Source organism: Anabrus simplex, chromosome 2 (genome assembly GCF_040414725.1).
Source record: "Anabrus simplex isolate iqAnaSimp1 chromosome 2, ASM4041472v1, whole genome shotgun sequence".
NCBI classification, from domain to species: Eukaryota; Metazoa; Arthropoda; class Insecta; order Orthoptera; family Tettigoniidae; genus Anabrus; species Anabrus simplex.
The window spans coordinates 316,007,746-316,033,028 of NC_090266.1; the positions used below are offsets into that span (position 1 = coordinate 316,007,746).

The window sequence follows — 25,283 nt, forward strand, 5'->3', positions numbered from 1 at the left end:
AGGATAATCCATAAGTTTGGTACCTCTGAACAATTTGTCTTTCTCTTTTGTGAAGTGGTGAGAGGTTCTGGTGGACTCAATAGCATTATCATGATATGCATTCTTAAATTCGGCACCATGATATCTCGGACATTATATAAATATTGGACCGCAGGTAATTTGTGTGATGAAGCATCCTACACTATCAACAACATCCACCCACAACCGGACTCAGACGATTGAATGTTGACACCACATATTTAGAATCATACCAGGCTCCCCGTGGTCCATAGACCATCATCAACTGTCAGTTGCCATGCGGAATGTAGACTATCAGGAAAAAAAACAACTAATGTTTAACTCATCAAATTTATAACTGTGAGGTTATTCAGTCTGTAGAAACTAATTCACAGTGAAATAAATCTAGAAAATACCTGAAAAAGAAAACATGCAATAACAGATTATCCATGAAAATGCATCATTAATTAAAAATAGAATGACTTGTTTTGTTCTTGAATGATCATCAGATTCTATCAAAACAAACTTTTATATTATTATTTTTTAATTTTTAAAATTAAGAATTGATGAATACTATTAAGAAGTGTAAAAATATGTATGTTAAAATTATATGTAATTTTAATCCTTCTACTAACTGTTAAAATGTTTCTCTGTCCTCACTAATCCAGCTAGGAGTACAGTCTGGTGCAATGCACCGTCATTATACAGTAGATTATACAGCTACAAAATAAGTCAAAACTGAAAAGAAATGGCTTCCACTATAACAAAACAACTCAGCAAATGCCTGCTCCTAAAGCATGTGACTACCGAAGAGAGTCACTTTGTTAACAGCCACCTGGGCACCATGACCTGCCCCATCTGGTCCGTTACAAACCATCCCGAACAGCCAGGAAGTTTGCAACATCCTAGAGCTGAACTAATTACTAGAACTAATTTTTCTCAGCGTTTTCAAGCAAAAGTTGTCTTGTTGAAAAGGCGTCCTTTTTAAATCGGTCTCTCAACATCAATCATATCCTCCTCCTCTTATCTTCCTGTCTTTTTCCACACTTAGACCTACGCTTGACTGCTGCAAGGTTGAACATCACATCTGGCTAATACTTCACGTATACTAACTGGATGCCGCTTGACAAGAAGCAAAACACTATCCCTTTGAACTAGTGTGAAGTGGGACATATTGAAAGGCCGGGACAATTCTCTTTTCATATTGTAAGGAAATGCATTAGGAATATTCGGCTCATTTTCAACTTCTTTTGTGGTATACATATACATATCGACAGTGGTGTAAAAATGTTCACCGTTGCAAGGACTAGAGCCGTTGGCAGTTTACCCTACTTGAACCACCTCTCAGAATGTTTCCATAATACTTGCTGAGATATTAAAAATTTTCACATTTACATGGCATGTCCAGGCTTAGAAGCAAGAATACTGATTCAGTTTTGAGTAGTACAAATGTCTGCTACCGAAGATAGCCAAAGTGGGATATAACTATATTTCAGTTCAGCAAGCATTAGAAGGTTTAAGATACTGTAACATGACCGTTCTTATCCACTGCCTTGAAACAAGGACTCTTAAGGGCCCGAATATATAAGAGCTGTTCGATTGTTGACTGGGTTTAGAGTGGGACAGGGATTCCAGCTCATGGGTGGCAATGATTGCTAAAACATTATCAATCACCACTGACCTGCATTAGGCCTGTTGCCAAGGGGCAGATTCCCATTTAGTTACTTACCTACCTGTTTCTTAAATGATTTCATAGTTATCAAACATCTCTCTTGGCTAACTATTCCAAAAGTCATTATTGTGGAGGAAAGCCTGGTATCAGATGATATCAGGGGCATAGAATGGCGAGATAGTTCCACTATTGAGCGCACATGGGACACAACAGGAATACATGTTGGATTATGCCCTTTGATGATTTATTTTAAAGGCCCTAACATTGAGGTCATCAGCCCACGTTCTTCAGACTCCCAAGACTGTTTACTAGCACAGGACGATTAGTGGAGGAATGGGCTTCCTTAACATAAGACTAAAGGATACAGCATTCTGGTCATAAGCAATATTACATGACTTCCTACTACTAAAAATGGCACTATAACCCATGGTAATAATAATAATAATAATAATAATAATAATAATAATAATAATAATAATAATAATAGTAATAATAATAATAATAGTAATAATAATAATAATAATAATAATAATCATTGTGACAATAGTTAGACCTCTCCCCGAGTTCGAATTGCCACCACATCTTCCAACTGCTGTGCAATCTAACAAAAACTGTATGAACTTTACTATATCAATGAAGTTCAATGTATTTCCACAAGATGGGTCTACTGACGATTCTTAGTGCCACCTAGTGACTTGAAGTGTAATTAACTTGATTGCAAATTTTCATCATTTAAGGTTTTATAACTTGACTGCCTTGTGTTATTTTGGAATATGAAACTGTCTGAAATTTTATCCACCAATCACATCATTGTTCTACAACAGTCAGCCAGACCAATATGTATTGCTGTGTGTTTTAACCTGGGACTCTTGAGTGTGCTACGCTAATCGAGGAGGTCTCCCTATGGAGGTCAGATAAGGTTGGAGCTAGCTTTGGCATAAAAGGGCTGGAATAAAATAAAGCAAAACTATTACTTAACTATGTGAAATGCATCTATGTGTCACAAAGGAAAGATTCCAAACTTTGCCCTTAGCATGTAACAGTTACGTCGATCTGTGTTTCCTATAGTTAAGGTAGGGTCTTCTTCAGTTAGGGCTTAAGATGTAGGTTTTCTAGAGAGTCTAAAAACTTAATGTAACAACCCCTAAGGGGCCTTTGTAAAATGTAAGGATGGACGAGTGTGTACCCTCGCTTCTCTTATTCATTTTATTTTCTGGTGACTAAGTTTCTATGTTCTAAATTTTTCTTCCTTGTTTTGGTGTTTAACTTCTCCATTCTTAGTCACCAAGTAGCATGGCTTATCATCTGTGTCATCAGGCCTTAAGCCCTACTAGGTTTTATCATATATCTTGAACTAGGAGTGCTTGAGAGGTTTCAGCCTCCATTTTCATTTTTGGTTCTTGGCCTTTCCATTTAACCTTGTTTTTACTTTCCTTGGCCATGTAGTATGGGTTTCGGCTCCTGTAATTTTTTCTGGATCTTTCTATCCACTTTCGGATGTGGCCCTCTTTGAAATAAGGGTAGCGAGTGTGAAAGCTGTTCAAGCTTTTTAAAGTAGATAGTGTATTCTTCTGTAAGTAATTAGAAGTTTGATGAGAACTAATTTTGTAAATTCATTTATCTAATGTAAATTTAAAGCCCATTAGGCCATGAAAACTGTAATTTGTAAAGTATGGTTCAGGGTTCAAGACCCATTTGACATAACTTTAACTTGAGAGTTCGCTTCCCCTCTTTCTTCTCTTGAACAGTGTAAAATTCTATTTTCACTCTCCTATGGGATTTAACTTGTAAAGGCTAATGCCTCATTAAATAAGCCAAAAGTTGTATGTTGTAAGACCTATTGGTCTAATCTCGACTATTAGACTGGTACAAAATGGGAGCCCCTTCTCTCCTGTTTTTAAATTCTAAGCTTCCCTGTTATTTCTTGTTAATTCTTCAAAATTCAGTTGTTATTGTTTTGGAAAAGATCAGCAAGTAAGAAAAGAAAGAAAATAAATTTCAGTAGATTTTTTTAAAATGTAATCTTTGATTCTTGCTTTGTCCAGCCATCTACTGCTCACGCTTCTTTTCCTCTTTGTACCATCAAAATAGTCATAATAATAATAATAATAATAATAATAATAATAATAATCTACGTATCCACCACACCAAATACAGTAGTGCTCTAGTAATTGCTCTGGTGGCATAAACCCTATCTATATAATGTCGTATGGCTTTTAGTGCCATATCCCAGGACGGGTTCGGCTCGCCAGGTGCAGGTCTTTCTATTTGACGCCTGTAGGCGACCTGTGCGTCGTGATGAGGATGACATGATGATGAAGACAACACATACACCCAGCCCCCGTGCCATTAGAATTAACCAATTAAGGATAAAATCCCCGACCTGGCCGGGAATCGAACCCGGGACCCTCTGAACCGAAGGCCAGTACGCTGACCGTTCAGCCAACGAGTCGGACAACCCTATCTATCAATTGTTAGTACACATATTAGAGGCTTATTTGATAGGATAGAATTTTTTCTATACTTGTTTGCCTTGATTCTTTTAATAATGTTCTGCTAAAGCTCCTCATTCCTAATTTTTGAGTAGCTATAGGCCTATATTGGAGCCTATGGTAGAAAAGGTACCATGAGACATGAAGTGAGATTCTATTCAGTATTTTCCAGAAATGAGTGTAAAGAGGAAATGTGGACAATCCACAATCAGAATAGCCACATACAGTATTTGCATTTTTGCCCTGTAACTACGAAAAAGTGTTGTTTCCCAGCCCTATCCTGAAGCAAACAAAACCCAGGAAAATGATGTTTCAGACATTTAAAAATGTAAACATATCACATTATTGAAAAATATTTAGAGAAAAGATATTATTGAGGATAATCTATCTTATTGATGGTTAAACACCTTATTATAAAGTGAATTGTCACCCTTCGAGATATATTATGTAAATTCCGCTCCCATGGTCTAAGGGTCAAGATAGTAGCTTCCTGGGTTCAATTTCCACCTCTGTCACAAATTTAAAATTAGTTTCAGGCAGTGGAATGGATGCTCTCAATTTCAAGCTTTACAATTCAGAAGGAAAACTAGAAGTTTTTCCCATGGTTTCCCACTTCAGCTCCAGGGAAATGGCTTTCTAGCCCCAGAATACACCAGAATGAACACTGCAGTAACTTAACACACATTATCAGACAGACAGATTTTTGAAGGGCAGAAATAAGTCCTTTCAGTACATGTCATGTAAAAGATTTCTGGTGACACTTGGTGTTTACCCAACAAAATTAATTTAAAAATTCAGCTGTAGATCATCCAGCATAGTTCCAATTCCTCTGCTATTTGTTAAGTAAAATGGAATGTCGAAATTGATGTGCAGGCAGCCTGAATGACGTCAAATCAAAATACCTGAAAACAGCAGATTATTATTATTATTATTATTATTATTATTATTATTATTATTATTATACAAACTTTACACACACAGTAAGTACATGAAGCTGTTGACGATGATATCACAAGTTCCTTTGATGGAACAACAAGAAGTATTGGGGTTATTTAGAGTTAAAAGTAAATTGTTTGTATTTGTAGTCTTAACATCTTCTAAACAATAAAATAATACACAAATATTAATTTAACTTCAGTATGCAAATTGAAAAATTAATAAAGTATAACTCGAAGATAACTATTGATTAACAGCATACGGTATTATTCAGTGTATCTATATAATAATATAAGGCGCAGTCAAACCAAACACCTGCCGTAACACACATTCCGCGCGAAAGGTAGAAACACTTATTAAGTATCGATACTGCCATCGCTGTGGTAGGAGAACTGCATAGTGACAACTCGCAGGTGCACGCGGTTGCTGGGTTATGTCTTTGTTGGTGGGCAGACTGGTCTAGTGTGTTTGTCCAGCTGTGGAAGTGGAGGCAAGCAAAGAAGAGCAGAGAAGTATGGTTTGTGTTCTGGGGCTGAGAGTGCTGGAGTAAGGGAAACTCATCGTCCCATGTCCGCTATGTGTAGCAAACATTGCATATCAATGACGAGTGTGCGTGAGTGGCATAGGAGATTCCGAGAAGGGCACGCATCACTGCAAGACGATGCCCATCGAGCCATTACTTCTAATGTGATAGGGTGGAATCATGGCCTTGTCCAGAAAAAGCGATGAATCACGGAAGAAGAAATTCGTGTTCAGTTTGGCATTAGCCGTAGCTTTGTGCATGCCCTTATCAAAAGTTACTTGCATTTCAACAAAATTTACGCACAGTGGTTTCCGCATCAACTGACGGAGGGGAAAAAGATTCACAGAATGGCGTCATATCTGAGTCATCTGAAGCGGTACCACGAGGAAGAGTATGCGTTTCTGTTCTGTAACGTCACAGGGGACGAAACGTGGTGCCACCATTTCGAGCCCAAGAGCAAACGGCAAAGTCAACAATGGAAACATCGCAATTCTCCCCTGCCAAAGAAATCCAAATCTGTTCACACAACTTCCGATAAAGTCCTGGTGACCTCCTTTGACTGTAGGGACCCTCTGCTTGTCGACTTCCTCGAGCCTAGAACCACAATCAATGCACAGGGTTGTGAAGACACTTTGTAAAAACTGCTACGTGCCGTAAAGTAAAAAAACACTAGAATGCTGTCGGACAATGTCATCCTGTCGGATGATGATGCTCGCCCCCATACTTTCAATATGGAGAAGGCTACGCTTCAGCGATTTGCTTGGGAAACACTACAACATCCTCCGTACAGCCCAGATCTTTCACCTTGTGATTTTCACTTTTTGGTGACCTGAAGAAAGACATTCGTGGACATCGATTTCATTCGAATGAAGAGCAAGAGTGGGTGCGGTTGTGGATCCGTCAGCGACTTTCCTCTTTCTACAAAACGGGAATTGATCATCTTGTCTCCCCGTGGGATTAATGTATTAATGCTTTTGGTACTTACTTTTGAATAAAACCCTTCCATGATCACGTTGTAGTGGCTGTTTGGTTTTCATTTGACTGCCCCTTATATTGATAGGTATTTAAATATTATGAGAAAGTGAGGTCACTACTTTTCATACTCATAGAAAAATGATATGGTATGTGTGCTTCTTGAAATTTGTTCCTGATCTATCAATTTCAAATTCTGTTTCAGTTGTTGGTTGGTTTAGTGGCCAACTTTGCAAGCTTGGCACCTGGGATGAGCCTGGGTTTCTCTGCTGTTGCTCTACCACAGATGAAATCCCCAAACAGCTTCCCACAAATTTCTGAAAGCGAAGAGTCCTGGATCGGTAAATACTGAAATATAAATATTTTTGTTATAATAAAACTGTTTTTGAAAATATTCCACATGATCCACTGAAGGAAGTAGAGATGAACACGTCATTCTCCAAGCTAATGTATACAAGGTGGGAGACCAGTTCTGAGTGTTAATTTAAACCTTCAGTGTTGGATCGTCAGAGGATAGGTCATCCTCACTCCACAAGAGATGCTCAAGGCCACTTTGTTACCATAGGCTTCACAAGGTGTTCCATGGCTAGCACCTCAGAGTTCTGGGCTGACCTGCAATGGGCGTCAGGTGTGCAAGTGTCCACCCAGACAATCACGAATTATTTGCATGCGAGGGTCTTACACTATAGGAGTCCCCTACAGTGTGTCTCCCTCTTTCACTGCAACAGAATTGCTCGTCAAAGGTGGGCCGAAGCACACCAAGAATGGAAACATGCAGGATGACTTTTTATTTTATTCACGGATGAAACCAGGATCGCATTCCACCTCGACAGTCATCGCCCAAAGGTCTGGAAACATAAGAGATCTTTTGCCACGCTACAGCATGTCCAAGAAGAGCATGCATTCAAAGGAGGGTCAGTCATGTTTTGTGATACAATAATTCTGGGATGGCGAACGCCACTCTTGCCTCTTTACAGCACAATGATGGGTGAGCGTTACATTTGTGAGGTGTTGCAACCAGCTGTGCATCCATACCATAAAGAAATCGGCAATGAATTCATTCTTTTGGACGACAACGCAAGACTTCGAATAGAGATGATACAAACATCCCTCCAGGAGGGATACCAGAATACAATGGTCTGCGATGTTGCTGGACATGAACTCTATTGAATATGATTGGGATACGCTATTGCTATTGCTCAGCATCCACACCCTCCCTCCGTGATATGTAGAGATGAGAATTATAGGCATTAAAAACAGTCAAAATAGTCAGGCACATACGCTCTTAAAATAGCCAAAATAGGCATGTAATTAGGCACTAACATGCAAAATAGGCAAAAAGGCATGAGAAATTTACTTTTAATTTAATAACACACTCAGTTGTTATACAATGACTGACAGAGCAAATGCAACACCAAGAAGGAGTGATTCGAAAGGGATGAAAGTTGGGGAAAAAACAGAGACGGCACGGACGAATAATTGATGTTTATTTCAAACCGATATGCAGGTTACACAATGCGCACGGCATCGACTCAGTAGGATGTAGGACCACCGCGAGCGGCGATGCACGCAGAAATACGTCGAGGTACAGAGTCAATAAGAGTGCGGATGGTGTCCTGAGGGATGGTTCTCCATTCTCTGTGAACCATTTGCCACAGTTGGTCGTCCGTACGAGGCTGGGGCAGAGTTTGCAAACGGCGTCCAATGAGATCCCACACGTGTTCGATTGGTGAGAGATCCGTAGAGTACGCTGGCCACGGAAGCATCTGTACACCTCGTAGAGCCTGTTGGGAGATGCGAGCAGTGTGTGGGCGGGCATTATCCTGCTGAAACAGAGCATTGGGCAGCCCCTGAAGGTACGGGAGTGCCACCGGTCGCAGCACATGCTGCACGTAGCGGTGGGCATTTAACGTGCCTTGAATACGCACTAGAGGTGACGTGGAATCATACGCAATAGCGCCCCAAACCATGATGCCGCGTTGTCTAGCGGTAGGGCGCTCCACAGTTACTGCCGGATTTGACCTTTCTCCACGCCGACGCCACACTCGTCTGCGGTGACTATCACTGACAGAACAGAAGCGTGACTCATCGGAGAACACGACGTTCCGCCATTCCCTCATCCAAGTCGCTCTAGCCCGGCACCATGCCAGGCGTGCACGTCTATGCTGTGGAGTCAATGGTAGTCTTCTGAGCGGACGCCGGGAGTGCAGGCCTCCTTCAACCAATCGACGGGAAATTGTTCTGGTCGATATTGGAACAGCCAGGGTGTCTTGCACATGCTGAAGAATGGCGGTTGACGTGGCGTGCGGGGCTGCCACCGCTTGGCGGCGGATGCGCCGATCCTCGCATGCTGACGTCACTCGGGCTGCGCCTGGACCCCTCGCACGTGCCACATGTCCCTGCGCCAACCATCTTCGCCACAGGCGCTGCACCGTGGACACATCCCTATGGGTATCGGCTGCGATTTGACGAAGCGACCCACCTGCCCTTCTCAGCCCGATCACCATACCCCTCGTAAAATCGTCTGTCTGCTGGAAATGCCTCCGTTGACAGCGGCCTGGCATTCTTAGCTATACACGTGTCCTGTGGCACACGACAACACGTTCTACAATGACTGTCGGCTGAAAAATTACGGTACGAAGTGGGCCATTCGCCAACGCCGTGTCCCATTTATCGTTCGCTACGTGCGCAGCACAGCGGCGCATTTCACATCATGAGCATACCTCAGTGACGTCAGTCTACCCTGCAATTGGCATAAAGTTCTGACCACTCCTTCTTGGTGTTGCATTTGCTCTGTCAGTCAGTGTAAAAGGAATTTACAACAAGCAACTTTTCAATTGAAATCGACTTTCAACTTATTAGCTCGTGTTATATATATATATAGTACGTGTTGAAGAGATGTCAAATACAGAACAAAAACGGCCAACCGGACACCAGTAGGATCCGAACCCATAACCTACCGTTTTTGCGGCGGTTGCTCTACCAATTGAGCTATGGTGGCCTAGGTAATATTTGTTCTGTTGGAAAGGATCTAAGCTACAGATCTGGCATTACTGCCTTCACACTGTAGAGTGCATGCAAGTCGCCCGATGCAGTCGTGAAAATTCAATATTCATCAACTTTTCAATGCTTTCCAGTAACAATCTTGTTCTCCTGTCATACAGAATGTTTATGTAATGAAAGATCTCTTCAATATTACATGAAGTGATCGGACAAAACTTCAATGAAGCCACTTCATCTGGTCATAGTTCCATTATTTCATCTACCTCACCTCGTATGACCCTGGCTACTTTCACCATCGCTTTCCAACCTGGATTCCGCTGCAGGACCCTTTCGAACTTTTTGCTGACAGCAGCTACCTTCCCAGACGTTTGGTCAAAACTTCCCCTGACTTCTTCCACAATCCTAAATGACTCCACCAGGGACATGCCACTCTTCCCCAGTTATTGCTCCCGGCAGCTTGTTGAAGTTTGCCTTCAGGAATGCCAAATTGGATGGAACCGATGGGCATAACAAGGCTTTCTCAGCTTCTCTTATGCAGACAGCATCCTTTTATCCATGGCCTGAATGACCTGCAGGCACTGGGCAACTGTCAGGGAAGTGAAATAAAATCCTCAAAATTCAAAGAGAAGATTGAAAAATGGGTTGAATCTAACTTAATGTTTACTGCTATAAAATTACTTTTTTAAACTTACCGATAAGTACAATGACTTTAGGTAATTCTTCAATAGCAATGAGGGACATGGTATTACTTTGATCGTATATTTTCTTAAAAATTCTTTGAATGTTGGCTGCTCCAGTTATGCTGGGGGATATTACCTCTCACCATAGCAGTCCATAGGTCTCAAGAAAATTTCACTGTTCACAGTGGACTGGTAAAAAGGCTGCTTTGATACAGCTTTCTGTACTCACTGTCAGATGCATGGCAGTACAGTATTTCTATGCTGATCTATATTTTGTTGATTTTTCGTGTTTGATCTAAAAAATAATAAAATTTGCTTAAATTACAATGTACCCATATCTTAAATTATTACAGTTGGGCTAATTGGCAAAAATGCTTAGTATATATCAGGCGCTTGTTCTATGTTCCCAGTTGTACAAAATTTTAAAGTAGGAACAAGGCAATTCATAATTTACGTGGAAATATGTCCTCAAAGATTTTTCAGTTATAATTTGTCAGTATCGTGTCTAGTTCACCGGGTGAAAAAAATAATAAAAATGATATGAAAAATTACCTAAGTAGCATAGAGGAGAGATCCTTCCTGAATGCTTGCCAGGGACCCACCAAGCTGCCCCTAGCAGTATTCTTACTTACGTAGAAAAATTAAAACGGAGGCACTATAAATATCAGATTTGTGAACATTTTATTTGTTACTATTCACCAATATTGGTCAGCCGGATCAACTGTCATGAACACTATTTTCTGCTGCCTGCAATAGATTCTGCATTATGTGTGCCCACAAGGCTACCACCCTCATTGAAAATTAGAAAACTGTATAATTTGAAATTCATGGCAGATGCCGCCCACCCTCAACGGAGGGTCTGCCTTACAAGGGCTGCACTCGGCTAGAAATAGCCACACGAAATTAAATTATTATTTTGAAATTGCCGTGGTATGTGCCCATAACCTTACTTTTTGTCACAATTAAGCAAGACTCTAGGGGATGCTAGAGTCTTGCTGGCTGCTTAGCGCCCTCCCCCCCCCCCCCCCACTAGACTCTCTTTTCTTGCCCCTCAGCACAACGGTTACAAACTGGACCTCACCAATCCAGACCAACGGTCTTTTCATTAGCCTGGTCTTGGAAAGATAGTCTTGGCAGCCTTGTAAAACACGCTGTGTCATCGTCCGAGCCATGCCACGTTGTACGTCTAGATCATCCTAGCCGCGCCACATACGACCGCAAACTATATTTCTCGAAGGCTTAGCGGAAGCATAATAGAGTTCACTAGAACCTACACATAAGTCTGGTGAAAGTTACTCATGATTATTTTAAAGGGAGTTTTAAAAATTGAATTTCAGTTGTTAATCTCTATTTTTACAGGAAATGAATCGCAGTTCACCGATGTTTAGTCTTCATCCATTCTGTGACAAGAGACCACCGGCGTTCTAACTCCTTATCCAGTAATAAAATTATTATTTACATATTAGCAATATAAATTATTGCAACTTCACGACTAATACAGCATTGCAACAAAACAACTTGCCACAATATATAAATTAATAAGTCTGTAAATGCTACAATGAAACGCAATCACAGTTCTCAATTACAAAAAAGATAAAAGGGACAAACGAACTTACTTCCTTACAGCAAGCTTGGCAGAAGACTACCATTCTATCTGTAGTGAAATTGGGATCCTCTGTGATCCACTGCTTCAACCAGCAGGACTTCGACGGATTTTCTTTGGGTATTGCTGCGGTCACACTTCTTTTTCTTCACATTAAATCACAGCACGTTCTGAAAATGAAGCGTACGCGTATGACGGTTAGCATCGAGAGGGAGGTAGGGGATATAGGATATGCAACATAGTTCGACGTTGATTGGTTCTCGCAAATGTCTAAGGAGGTTGGAGAAGGGATGAAGGCTCCGAGGTCAAATTGTTCCTTGTTTCTCCTTACGGAAATTCCCAAGCACTATTTCTGGTGACTTCCGAGAATTTCCGTTTTTTGTTCGTGGGGAGAACAAATATTGAGAATAGAGAAGGTAATTTTGTCGAGCACATCGGCTTCTTTAAAATACAGTCAAAAGGCATCAAATAGGCAATTATACTCCAAACAGGCACAAACCCCTAAAATAGGCATTTATAGGCACAATAAAACCAACAAATTCTAGCTAAAAAAAAGACCGTAAAACGGATTTATATCTCAAAAGCCTACGTTTCTGAAGACAGGAATAAAATAGGCAAATTCCCATCTCTAGTGATATTCCATGGTGAGTACGGGCCCTGCTGGATGTCACGGTATCTACTGAGTTCCATTTTCAAAATTCCAGTATACCGTATTTCCAGTATATTCAATATAACTATCAGCAACATTCCAGTGCCTAATGCTATGACTTTTTTAAGTTCTTTGGGAAGAATTACACCCTTGATGATTTGAGGTTTGTAATTTTTGGCAACAAATGTATATTTTGTTTTTATTAAATTCAGTTAGCCTCAATTCTTTTAAATAAAAGCAATTTTTTAACATTTTTACAGGGCCTCCTAACACCGCTCACAGCCCTCCACTCCACCCATTGCTTTTAAAACTCTTTAATTAGAAAATTTATACAACTCTTGCTTTGGAAAAAAATTAGAATCCCAATGAATACAAAATTGTTTGTAAGACTATTAAAAACAATAACAAGACAAAAAGTTGACAAATTGCCAGTTTTATTTAAATGAAAAAATCATATGTATAGCTTCATAGTATATAACTGTTCATTTTCAGTTCACAATGCTATATTAACACACACAAAATATACTTGAAAATTATTATCTAACATCACTGCCTATACTGCAAGTGACAATGCACTTTTGGCTATTTGGATCACTTTAACACTTACATCGTATAAACACAGCCAAAGAAAGAGTATCACATAACACACACTGTGGAAGTAAACCGTTCTTGAATAGATTCTGTACCAGGCTTATTCTAAGTAAAAACTTGTTCTAGATAATAAGTCACAAAAAATACATATATATGAAATCAACCACATTTATATGCATCACAGAAAAAACAAAGTTGATTTTGACGGCTAGCTAAACACGAGACTCGACACAGGGGTCTCCGGTCTCCATCTGATTTGTTACAGAGGAGAGGGAAGTAAAATAAGTATAATGGAATGTTTTAGTTTTGTTCAAAAGTTTATTCATAAAATAAAATCAGAATTTAACATCACCTCAGCACAGCAGTTACAATGAGTACTTCTCCTGGGATTGAACTGGTCCTGGTACACTGCGGGATCGCAATGTTCGTTCATAGTGGCACCATCTTCCGAGCAGGTCTCGAAAATTTAAAAGGTCTAGAATATCGAGAAAATCTGGATGATCTAGGAGCACTCGTGGTCTTGGTTGTAACACTGCACTAGGATTCGAAACGGACTCGAAAAGTAATTGATCTGCACAAATAAAGTTATTGTTAATGGCGATTTTTAACAAGTCACAAGCGGCAATAAACTGTCCTCACAGTGTGATTGCACTAGACAATTTGACGTACAGTCATTACTGCTGGATTGAGTTAAATAGTAAATTAAATTGAACTCATAATTAAACCTGTGATATATCAACCACATAAAATAAATGTCACTTTATCAATGTTAAATGTGAGAACATCGGCCGAATAACGACGTAGAAAATAAGATATTCCACTTTCAAACTTTACACAATCTCAAGTTCGAATTAATTCTTGAAATAAGATGAAAAGAAAATGTTCCGTGTATTTAGTCCCGTTCACGATTGAATAATGGCAAAAAGAAAAGACTGTCCTTCCTAGAAACGTCCTGGGTTGGCGACATAAGTCCTATCGGAATAATTAAGAAATGTTAACTGCACCAGATTGTTTAACTACAGTTCTGAGACTAAGTTCAATCAAGAATCTGGTTACTTGTAAAATAAATCTTAAGTTCGACGGCACTGTTAAATACAACTAATTGTATCAGTCATTCGTAACATAGACGTATAGTTTGGCAAAATGTTCCAACACCTTGGTAGAGTAATCGTGCACTTTACTACTTTACTACCGCAAATTCAATCACCTGGACAGTCTGAAACACTGACTTATGTTTCATTATTAGCGCAGTTTATCACTTGTCAAGGTTAAATGCAGAATTATGGACAGTTTTGACGTTTCACTAACGACAACGTTTTATCACTTTTAGCATTCAATGTTAAATAACTTTGTAAAGTTTAAACACTGTCATTCAAATCCTATCATCTCTTGTAATACAAACATCAAATTACGTTTTAAGTAATTGGTAGCGTAATATCGTACTGGTGAGGAAAAGTAAGTTTAAGTCACACTGCTCTTGTAAATAGTTAGACACCTCAACTGTTCACGTCTCAACTTATGCGCAATTCCTATCACCACACGCAAACGATACTGCAAATATTCTAAGTCTTGTGATGTGTTGTAGAATTAAAGTTCAATAGTACGAGGTCTTAAACTTTCAACGGAGAGTCGAACTGGCGACTTACATCACGGCAGCAGAATGACCAACAGCCGACCGTCCGGCCTCGACTGTGGTACAAAGCAGGCTAGCTTGACAGGCGAAATGCCTGCATTTTTATATGGTATCCCCATGGAATTGTGACTGCTAATATCTCCTTTAATTTTTAACAGATCTCTTCCAAACTTAGTAGTCATAATCATAAAAAAAATTAGGCTACACGGCGATGTAGTTCATTTCTTCGCACCTTAATTCACTCAAAAGATATTAACGATAGAAAGAATCGAACATTCTATCGGCTGACGCAACATGGCCTTGACCGAGTTCCCCAGTTCATGACGTCACACTTTCTCGCCGCTCTCAGCTGGTATGCTTGCAGGCTGCAGGATAAGCTCGCTCGGCGGGTAACATAACTTCACACATCGGGGACTCTTAACTTACAACCGTAATCCGGGTATAATACAGGGTGACCGACGGGAATCTGACGTTTTTGGCATGGCTAGTACTCTCTCGGTAAGAGAAGTGGGGAGCGGAATTGTCAAGCAGGACACTCGCCATGTGTTGCCGTTTCAGTAGCTATGGAGCAGTGGTCGATTAACACTAGAACGGCCGAACATTCCTCATACCTATAAAGGCCGCAGGCGGTCATTTTGACCGCTGCCGCTTACTGACATATACCTAGGATCCAGGATCTGAGAAACATGCGAATGTTCAATTATTTATTTTAAAACAACATAGTTAACCATTAGGATGTATTGTATACAGGTCAATCCATTGTTAAATATTAATAATTGTTCATATTATCTCACTTCTGATAGGTAACAATGAAATATTTCGGCGGACTTGCTATTGAATGCCTTTGTGAAAAATTATGATAAAAATAACGGTCTCTATTTGTTTACAATCCTATTTAGGCACTTGACAAGCAATTCATGCAAGTTATTACCTTACACGAACATTTTCCACAGACTACTTTGTTGCACGAAGAACATGTGTCAGAGGTTTTGTTCTGTTTACAATTGGAGTTCACTTGACATTGTCGTCGCTTTCGACTGGCATATTGAACCTGAATCTGAGGCTCAGGCTGAAGTGTAGGGAGTTCAATCAACCGGGATCTTGTCTTCACAAAATCAGATCTTAGTTCTTGTATTACTTCAAGAATATAATCATGTCGAGAGATTCTCTGTCCCGTAACTTCCTTGTAGACTATCCATGAATTTATTGCTGCTAGATCAAGTACGTTGTAAAATACATGTACAGGCCACCTTCGGCATCCAGCTCTAGTGGAGTATTTACGCGCCATTTGATCAACTATATCCACACCATACTTAGTTTCGTTATAAAATTCAGTAGTACTAGGGAGCTTCTTGTTATCTTCACTGACTTGAACACTTGGATGTAGAGTGCTTAGCAGAAGCACATTCTTGTTCACTTTTCCTTGATATACTGTGAGAGTGGTGTGATCTTCCTTCTGAAGTACGACAGTCTCGTACAGATTCATACGTAGTGCTTTGATTGACACCGGGATTTCCTTCCTCACTCGATTGATTGTTCCAACAATACTAGTTTTCTTCTCTTTCAGTCTCTCAGCCAACTTTACCGATGTAAAGAAGTTATCAGTGGTCACGTTACGTCCTTTCATGAGGTATGGGTCCATAAGTTTCATGACAACATTTTCAGGCAGTGACTCATTGGCGGGTCGCATTTCGTCTTTCCCAAGATAAGGAAACCCATTGCACACATACACTTAGAATCAACGTCTACCAGTAGCCAGAATTTTATGCCAAATTTATCTGGCTTGTTGGCCATATACTGCGTGAACCTGCACCGAGCTTTGCTGGGGAAGAGTTGTTCATCAGCTGTGACATTCGCTCCTGGTTTATAGCACGCATAACAATTCTCAATAAATCTATTCCAAATAGCCGAAGCCAAAGCAAATTTATCTGTCTGCAAACGAGTGGATCTAGTTTTACGGAGATCAAAGCGCAAATACCTTAGAATTTCTTTGAACCTGTTTCTTGCCATAGTGTTAGTGAAAACAGGGGGACCCCATAAAGAAGACCACGTATGATCTACAGCTAGACTAGTATGTTTATAAGCTCCACGGGCGTATAACAAAGCAATAAAAGCATCTAATTCTTCCAAAGAAATAGACCAATTATTATCCGTTGTCTGTCTACGAGCTTCGGTCTCTGTACACATCTTTATATGCTTCAACATGGATGCGTCAATGAATAAACGCCAGGCACTAACCTTGCTGTTAGTCTCTACGTTACGCTTAGCGTGAGAAGTAGGCCCTGCTGCCTCTTTCAGTACATTCTGAGCAGCCATCCTTCCAGGGGGGTTCCCACTACTGTCGACAACAGTCCAAATAGTTGTTCCATCATTACCACATAACTGATCCCCTGGTGCAAATGAAGAAGACTTTACCAGTTCATGACCTCTCCCACCTCGTTCCCTTCCTCTTCGAACAGGTTGCCTGCTGCTAAGAGATCGTCCTCTGCTGCAAGATTGATCACGGCTGGTTGAAGGAGTAACTGCGTCTATCGTAGGTGCGAAGTCCACTGTGTGCATATTTTCATCAGGCGAATCACCATCACTGTCCGACATATTATCACACTGTTGAGTTATAAAATCCTCATCGTCACTCATTGCGTCTATATCTGATAATGTATCTTCGTCACCTGATTCGTCTTCTCCTAGCTTTTCAAGTTCTGCTAATAATTGAACAGGAGTAAGTAATTGCCGCCGAGCCATTATTACGCACTATACGACACAAGGGACAGGCACTAACTCGTCCACTCGCAACCACTGCTAGAGGCATACTATTTAGTTACATCATACGCCCCTATAGCGCCACTTGTAAATATATCACAGGAAGCAATCAGTGAGCAGAATAGAGCTTTCCGTATCAAGGAAGTAAAGCGGTCAAAATGACCGCTTATGGCCTTCCTAGGTATAAGGGACAATATCGGCGTTCCCTTATTATCTACGGATGTAATTTTTGGCGTGAATGTACATAACCCTAAAATATTAAAAGTCACAAAAGAACAACCTCGTGCGTAAAAAATTACGAGCGTGGAAATACCATGAAATTCGCTAACGGTCAAAATGACCGCTCTGGCCGTTCTAGTGTTAATAATGTACGGACAACAGGATCTATTGTTAAAAAGACGCCACCAGGTCCGATTAAGACAGCAAGAACACCAGAAAACATTGAGCGTGTGAGAGCCGCGGTGACGCGTAGTCCTGGGGGCTCAGCACGTAAACATGCACGCGAACTCGTAATGAGCCCAACTGAGAATCGTGTTGCGGCTGGGAACGGCACCACGACGCCCACGGTTGAAACGCACACGAAAAAGTCGCTGCACTGTTATCACAGACCCGCCATTCTGCACAAATGCGTCGTACGCAAACATACGATGTTCAACCGTCCACTGCTCCATAGCTACTGAAACGGCAACGCATGGCGAAGTGTCCTGCTTGACAATTCCGCTCCCCACTCCTACCGAGAGAGTACTAGCCATGGCAAAAACGTCAGATTCCCGTCGGTCACTCTGTATATAGTAGTTTTTATGCTTTATAATATATATAATGTACAAAAAGTTGTGTGCTATGCTACATAGTTTATATATTTTATAACAAATTTGTGAATTATTATCATATGCATTTAATTATCAATTCACAATGACTATAGCTACTCAAAAAGCACACACACACACACTTACGACAGTGTTTTTTTTCCAATCTTTTCACCTCTTTCTACAGTTCTTCCATCTCTTCCTTAGCACTCTGCATAATACATTGTTTCTTCAATTCTGTATGTTTTATTTATTCTGCTGCTAACTTTATTTTGGCTGCAATGTTATCTGTACTCAGTTTATACTTTTTCTAAAGCTTCATTTCTCAATCTTGATGCATTTTCGGCCACACGGATAATCGTTTTCAAAACACTGACAGGTAATACTTCACCAGCAGCAGATACTGCATCATACACCAGACGCTGTGCAATAAAGCTATTTTCATGAAGACTCTCTACTAGGCATTCTTTGTTTGTTGAAAAACCTCTTTCTACAGTAGCATTGCCGTGAAACAAAATGAGTACTTTTGTGTGAAGTAGATCAGTTCTTTTGAAACATTGTGTTGAAAATAGGCAGTGCTAAGAAAATCGTCCAATCGATCGGTTTTGGGATCAAACTTCTTGAAATACTTCACTACTTCTTCCTTTGATGAGAGATCTAAGTAGTCTCGTTTTGCAATATCAGCTTCCATAGGATATAATTGTTTTGTCTCAACAAGAACTTGTAATGCAGCAGTTACCCTGCAGGTCCTAATTGACGAATGGGTCATAATTGCAGGATTGAAACAGCCGGCACCTCTAACAAACTTTAAAGCAAGAGGGCTTTTGACAAAATTCTTCATACAAATATCAACAATAAATTTTCTGCAATCTCCATAAAACTTAAGAACTTTCACATATTCTATCCCCTTACTTTTTAAAGCTGCTGAGGCTGCAAATCCAATGTCAACAGCATGGAAGGGCTTGAGGATTTCTGTTTTCTTCAAATCAATCGAGAGAAGTTTCTTGCTAGTATTTGCTGACTCTAAAACCTGGTTCTTCACAATTCTTCCCAACAGGTGTTCAAGCATAGTACTCAGATCAGAGAAAATAAAAGGCAAAAGAGGATCATTACTCTGATACTTGGAGAGATGCTGTTCTAGTTCAAGGTAAACATAATGCATGAATCCCAACTGCACTGGAAGCAGATCATTTCTTACAAAAAAATTTATAATTCCAAAGTTTTCTGATGCAGGAGATTTTTCCTCAAATGCATCAACATACTTCTTAATATGTGGCAGCATTTTCACATCTCTTTCAATATATTTTGAGTTTTCGACCCATGTGATAGAGCAGAACTTCAGAGGAAAGAGATGTGATCCTGTTGTGCGGTAGTAATCTGCACGTCTACTTGGAAAGTACTTGAAAAAGTAATATAGAGAGTGCAATATAGTATCCAAGGAGCAGGTACCAAAATCCAACAGCTCCAGATCTGAAGGTGAATTACCTAAGTACACAAGAACCTTGTTTTTCCGGTCCTCATTAATCCGTATCTCCGGTTTATCCGGATCGAAAACAATTAAAAAAAAATATTTTACTTGTACAACTTTCCTTTTACGGGATCTACTCTCCTTGAATGCTTTTTCCGCCCACGCTCAGTTACCGACCTGGCACTTGCCTGGAATTGGGAAACCATGGAAAACCTTTCTCAGGACGGCCGAGGTGGGATTCGAACCCACGCTCTTCTGAATGCAACGCACTGCCAATTTACTGATGGTGTATTTGAAAATGAAACTGTCGCTCCATCAGAAGAAACAATGACACATGGAGGGGCAACAATGCGGCTGGGACAAACTGATGGCCTATTTAGAATCCTAGACTGAAACCATACCGGCAGAACTGATGTTAGTAAAATGTCTCTGTGATCATGCTGCTCGCAAACGCTAAGCAAATGTAAAACAGAAAAACTTACACGTTATTTTAGTGCATAAAACAGAGTCGTAAATGTAAGAAAAATGTTTTTTGTACAAATTAAAAAGGTATTACTGTACAACTTATGTTAATAAATAACATGTGCTGTATTTGTTTTTTAGTTTTTCCAGATTATCAGGATTTTCGATAATCCGTATCAGTTCCGTTCCAATTAATCCAGATAAACGAGGTTCTTGTGTACTTCTTTAGATCTTTCAAAACTTCAGGTTTACATTCAGCCCGTCCATTGATACTTGCAGCATCTTCTTCGTATCCAAACAAGTGTCTTTTAAGTTCTGGAAATATGTCATCAGAAGGTAGCATGAACTAAAAATGCAGATGTAAGATATCTCGTTTGAACTAAGTTTCTATCCCAAAATCTAACAGCTATATCCATTTGACCCTTCTGAGCGACAGGATTTAAACTTTCAACAAAAGAAATACAAAAGCAAGGACACTCCTTAACCAAGTTTGTCAGTTCTTTTTGGAAGTATGGACCCAGTCGATATGTAACTAGGTATCCATGTTTATCCTTGAACTTCATCACAATTTTGCTGCCAGGAAACATGATTTTAAAAATATCACTACAAATGGCAAAACTTCTAGCAGAAGAATGGGTCAGAAATTGAGTAATAGCCAACAATATTTCATCCTGAATGATAAAATTGTTAAGAGTGCTTCTAGGCACAATACAAGTATGCTTATCATTAACAACTGAAGTTAGCGCTTCACAAAGTTCAGTTTTCACTGTAACCGAGTTTGTAGTTGATGGAGCAGCATTCACAGGAACAGAGTCTGTAGTTGCTTCTTTGGCAGGTATCATGTTAAAAAGTTTCTCCTGGAACTCGAAGCATTTACTCTTTCGATGTGCCTTTTGCCTTTGGCATGAGATCGAGCTAAAGACGACCCCATGTTGCTAATATAAAACTAGTGTTACACAGAGAGCAATACCCTTTATAGTTATCACTTTCTACTCTCTGAAGCCAATTCCAATCTGAATTTATTGTTCTGTCCAACCAGTCAACTTTGAAAGAATTATTTCCTCTTATTTTACTCATTGGCTCTGAAAAATAAGTGCAACACCAATGTATGTATGTATGTATGTATGTATGTATGTATGTATGTATGTATGTATGTATGTATGTATGTATGTATGTATGTATGTATGTATGTATGTATGTATGTATGTATGTATGTATGTATGTATGTATGTATGTATGTATGTATGTATGTATGTATGTATGTATGTATGTATGTATGTATGTATGTATGTATGTATGTATGTATGTATGTATGTATGTATGTATGTATGTATGTATGTATGTATGTATGTATGTATGTATGTATGTATGTATGTATGTATGTATGTATGTATGTATGTATGTATGTATGTATGTATGTATGTATGTATGTATGTATGTATGTATGTATGTATGTATGTATGTATGTATGTATGTATGTATGTATGTATGTATGTATGTATGTATGTATGTATGTATGTATGTATGTATGTATGTATGTATGTATGTATGTATGTATGTATGTATGTATGTATGTATGTATGTATGTATGTATGTATGTATGTATGTATGTATGTATGTATGTATGTATGTATGTATGTATGTATGTATGTATGTAAGTAAATAACAGTGGATGAATTATACCATATGCAGAATATAGGTTACTTGAACACCAATGTATGTAAGTAAGTCAGTAAGTAAGTAAATAACAGTGGATGAATTATACTATATGCAGAATATAGGCTACTTGAAGTATATAGCACTAGCAAGATACCCGTGCTTCGCTACGGTATTATACTGAAATTTATAATTGAATGCTTATTGTTTTAGATATATAATCCGCCGAAATTTGCGATCTGACTCGTTTTCGGCGAGAATCCACCAACATTCCCGATCTGACTCGTTTTTTATTAGATTACGGCATGTCTCCTCCCATTTTTCAATCTTCCTTTCCAGCAATCGATTTCGTACTTCCCGGGCTAGGCTCAGGTATTCCTCCCGGTCAGTTGGGTCCCTAAATCTTTGCAATATTTTCCTATAATCATTTTTAATATGGATAAAATCCTTCAGGAGAACCGGCGTGGTGTCATATTGGGTGCCTTGGCGGCACTAAACCCGCGGCCGGACTGCATTCTTAGTCATTACCAGTCCAGGAGCCGTTTCCAGCGCAGTCCGCACAACTGACGACGGTCCGGAACATTATTATTATTATTATTATTATTATTATTATTATGTGTTGCTGTAATGGCTGATGACAGGGAAAACCGGAGTATCCGGAGAAAAACCTGTCCCGCCTCCGTTTTGTCCAGCACGAATGACACATGTAGTGACCGGGATTTGAACCACGGAACCCAGCTGTGAGAGGCCGGCGCGCTGCCGCCTGAGCAACGGAGGATCCTTATAAGTACATTAAGAACAGTAAAATCAATAGGTTTCACCTCCTTCTACACCCCACCACCGTTAAGTTTATTTACCGCCACCCACTCCCCTCCCAAAAAAAAAAATTAAAAGAAGGCTTGTTTCTTTATGTTTAAAGGAGATTCCTAACACCAATGTTCACGTCTAATACCTTCAGTTTTGAGATATAAGTATCCCCATAAAAATAATTTATTTTTTCACTTCATTTCACACTACTCCCCCACCCCACCCCCACTAAGTGAATATTCCCGCCAAAAATACGTGTTTCTTTAATAGTAAAGGATATTCTAAATACCAATTATCACGACTCTAACTTCTTCAGTTTTTGATTTATGTGTCCTCATGAAAGGAATTCAACTCCTTTACACTCCCGCCCTCCAAGATGGTTTCCTCCCAAAAACGCGTTTTTCTTTGTTTTTAAAGGAGATCTAAATACGAATTTTCACGTCTGTAACAGCTTTAGTTTGTATTAGATATATGTATTCTCATACAATTAAGTCAAATAAATTTTCAATTATTTCACACACACACACACACACACACACACACACACACACACACACACACACACACACACACACACACACACACACACACACACACACACACACACACCCTCATTGGATTTTCCGAGAATACGTGTTTCTTTACTTTTAAAGCAGATTGCAAATATCAAATTTCACGTCTGTAATTCCTTCATTTTTGAGATATCAGTAGCGTAATTAAAAGAATTCAACACCATTTTCAGTCACATTTACCACCCCCCCTCCACCCAAGTGGCATTTCCGAAAACTAAAAATACACGTTTCTTTATGTTTAATAGAGATAAAAATACCATTTTTCTCTTCTGTAACATGCTAAGTTTTTTAAGATATACTGTAAAAATTCTCATTTTAAAATTTCTCCCCTTTTGAGTTCCCCTTAAGTGGAGTTTCCAAAAACAAATCACCTATGTTTCTTTACATTTACAGGAGATTCCAAACACCCACTTTTTACGTCTGTAACATTTTACGTTTCCAAGATATTCTGTAGATATAGTCTTTCAAAAAATTCACCCCAATTTGTCACTCCTGTTTAACCGCCATTAATTGGATTTTCCAAAAAATTAAAAAAATACGTGTTTCTTTATTTATAAAGGAGATCCCATATAAAAATTTTCAGTTCTGTAATATCTTTCGTTTCTGAGATATATGTATCCTCATTAAAGTCATTCAACCCATTTTTCACCCTTTTACACCCCACCTATTGCGATTTACAGCAAAGAAAAAAATACCTGTTCCTTTATTTTTAGAGGAGATTGTAACTACCAATTTTTACATCTGTAAATTTTAAAGTTCTAAGATGTAGACACACTCATTTTAAAACATTCACCCCCCCCCCCTTTCATCCTCCAATATTTGGAATTTTCAAAAACGAAAAAATACGTGTTTCTTTACTTTTAAAGTAGATCCCAAATACCAATTTTCAGGTCTGTAATATCTTCAGGTTCTGAAATATAAGTAGCCTCATTTAAGACATTCAACCCATTATTCACCCTTTTACACCCTTCCTATTGGGATTTTCCGAAAACAAAAGAATACGTGTTTCTTTATTTTTGAAAGAGATTCTAAATACCAATTTTTACATCTATAAACTTTAAAAGTTTTGAGATATAGATACACTCATTTTAAAAAATCACCCCCTTTTCACCCCCCCCATTAATTGGATTTTCCAAAAACAAAAAATACGTGTTTCTTTATTTTAAAGGAGACCCCAAACACCAATTTTCAGATCTGTAATATATTCAGGTTCTGAAATATAAGTAGACTCATGAAAGGCGTTGGACAACTTTTTCAGACTTTTCCACCCTTCTTATTAGGATTTTCCGAAAACAAAATATAGATGTTTCTTTATTTTTAAAGGAGATTCTAAATACTAATTTTCACATCTATAACCTTTAAAAGTTTTGAGATATAGATACACTCATTTTAAAATATTACCCCCTTTTCACCCCCTCTTAATTGGATTTTCCAGAAACAAAAAAAGTACGTGTTTCTCTATTTTTAAAGGAGATCCCAAACACAAATTTTCAGGTCTGTAATATCTTCAGTTTCTGAGATATAAGTAGACTCATTAAAGGCATTTAACCCTTTTTTCACCCCTTTTCACTCCTCCTATTGCGATTTTCCGAAAACGAAAAAATACGTGTTTCTTTATTTTTAATGAAGATTCTAAATGCCAATTTTTACATCTGCAAACTTTAAAAGTTTGGAGATATAGATTCACTCATTTTAAAAATTCACCCCCTTTTCACCCTCCCTTTAATTGGATTTTCCAAAAACCAAAAAATACGTGTTTCTTTATTTTTAAAAGAGATCAAAAGTACCAATTTTCAGGTCTGTAATATCTTCAGTTTCTGAGATATCAGTACCGGTATCCTGATTAAAGGCATTCAACCCATTTTTCCCCATTTTCACCCTTTTCACCCCTCCTATTGGAATTTTCTGAAAACAAAAAAATACGTGTTTCCTTATTTTTAAAGAGGATTCTAAATACCAATTTTTACATCTGTAAACCTTTAAAGTTTTGAGATATAGATA

The 25,283-nt window shown here is 39.0% G+C and overlaps 1 protein-coding gene across 2 annotated transcripts in view; it reads left to right on the plus strand.

The window, feature by feature from the left end:
• Positions 1-25,283, plus strand: part of LOC136864087 (facilitated trehalose transporter Tret1-2 homolog) — a 462,248-nt gene that overhangs the window by 417,538 nt on the left and 19,427 nt on the right. For both annotated transcript variants that reach the window (XM_067140645.2, XM_067140643.2), the window contains one exon: positions 6,798-6,933. In XM_067140645.2, the coding sequence (XP_066996746.2) occupies positions 6,798-6,933 (136 nt within the window). The remainder of the gene's footprint in view (positions 1-6,797; positions 6,934-25,283) is intronic.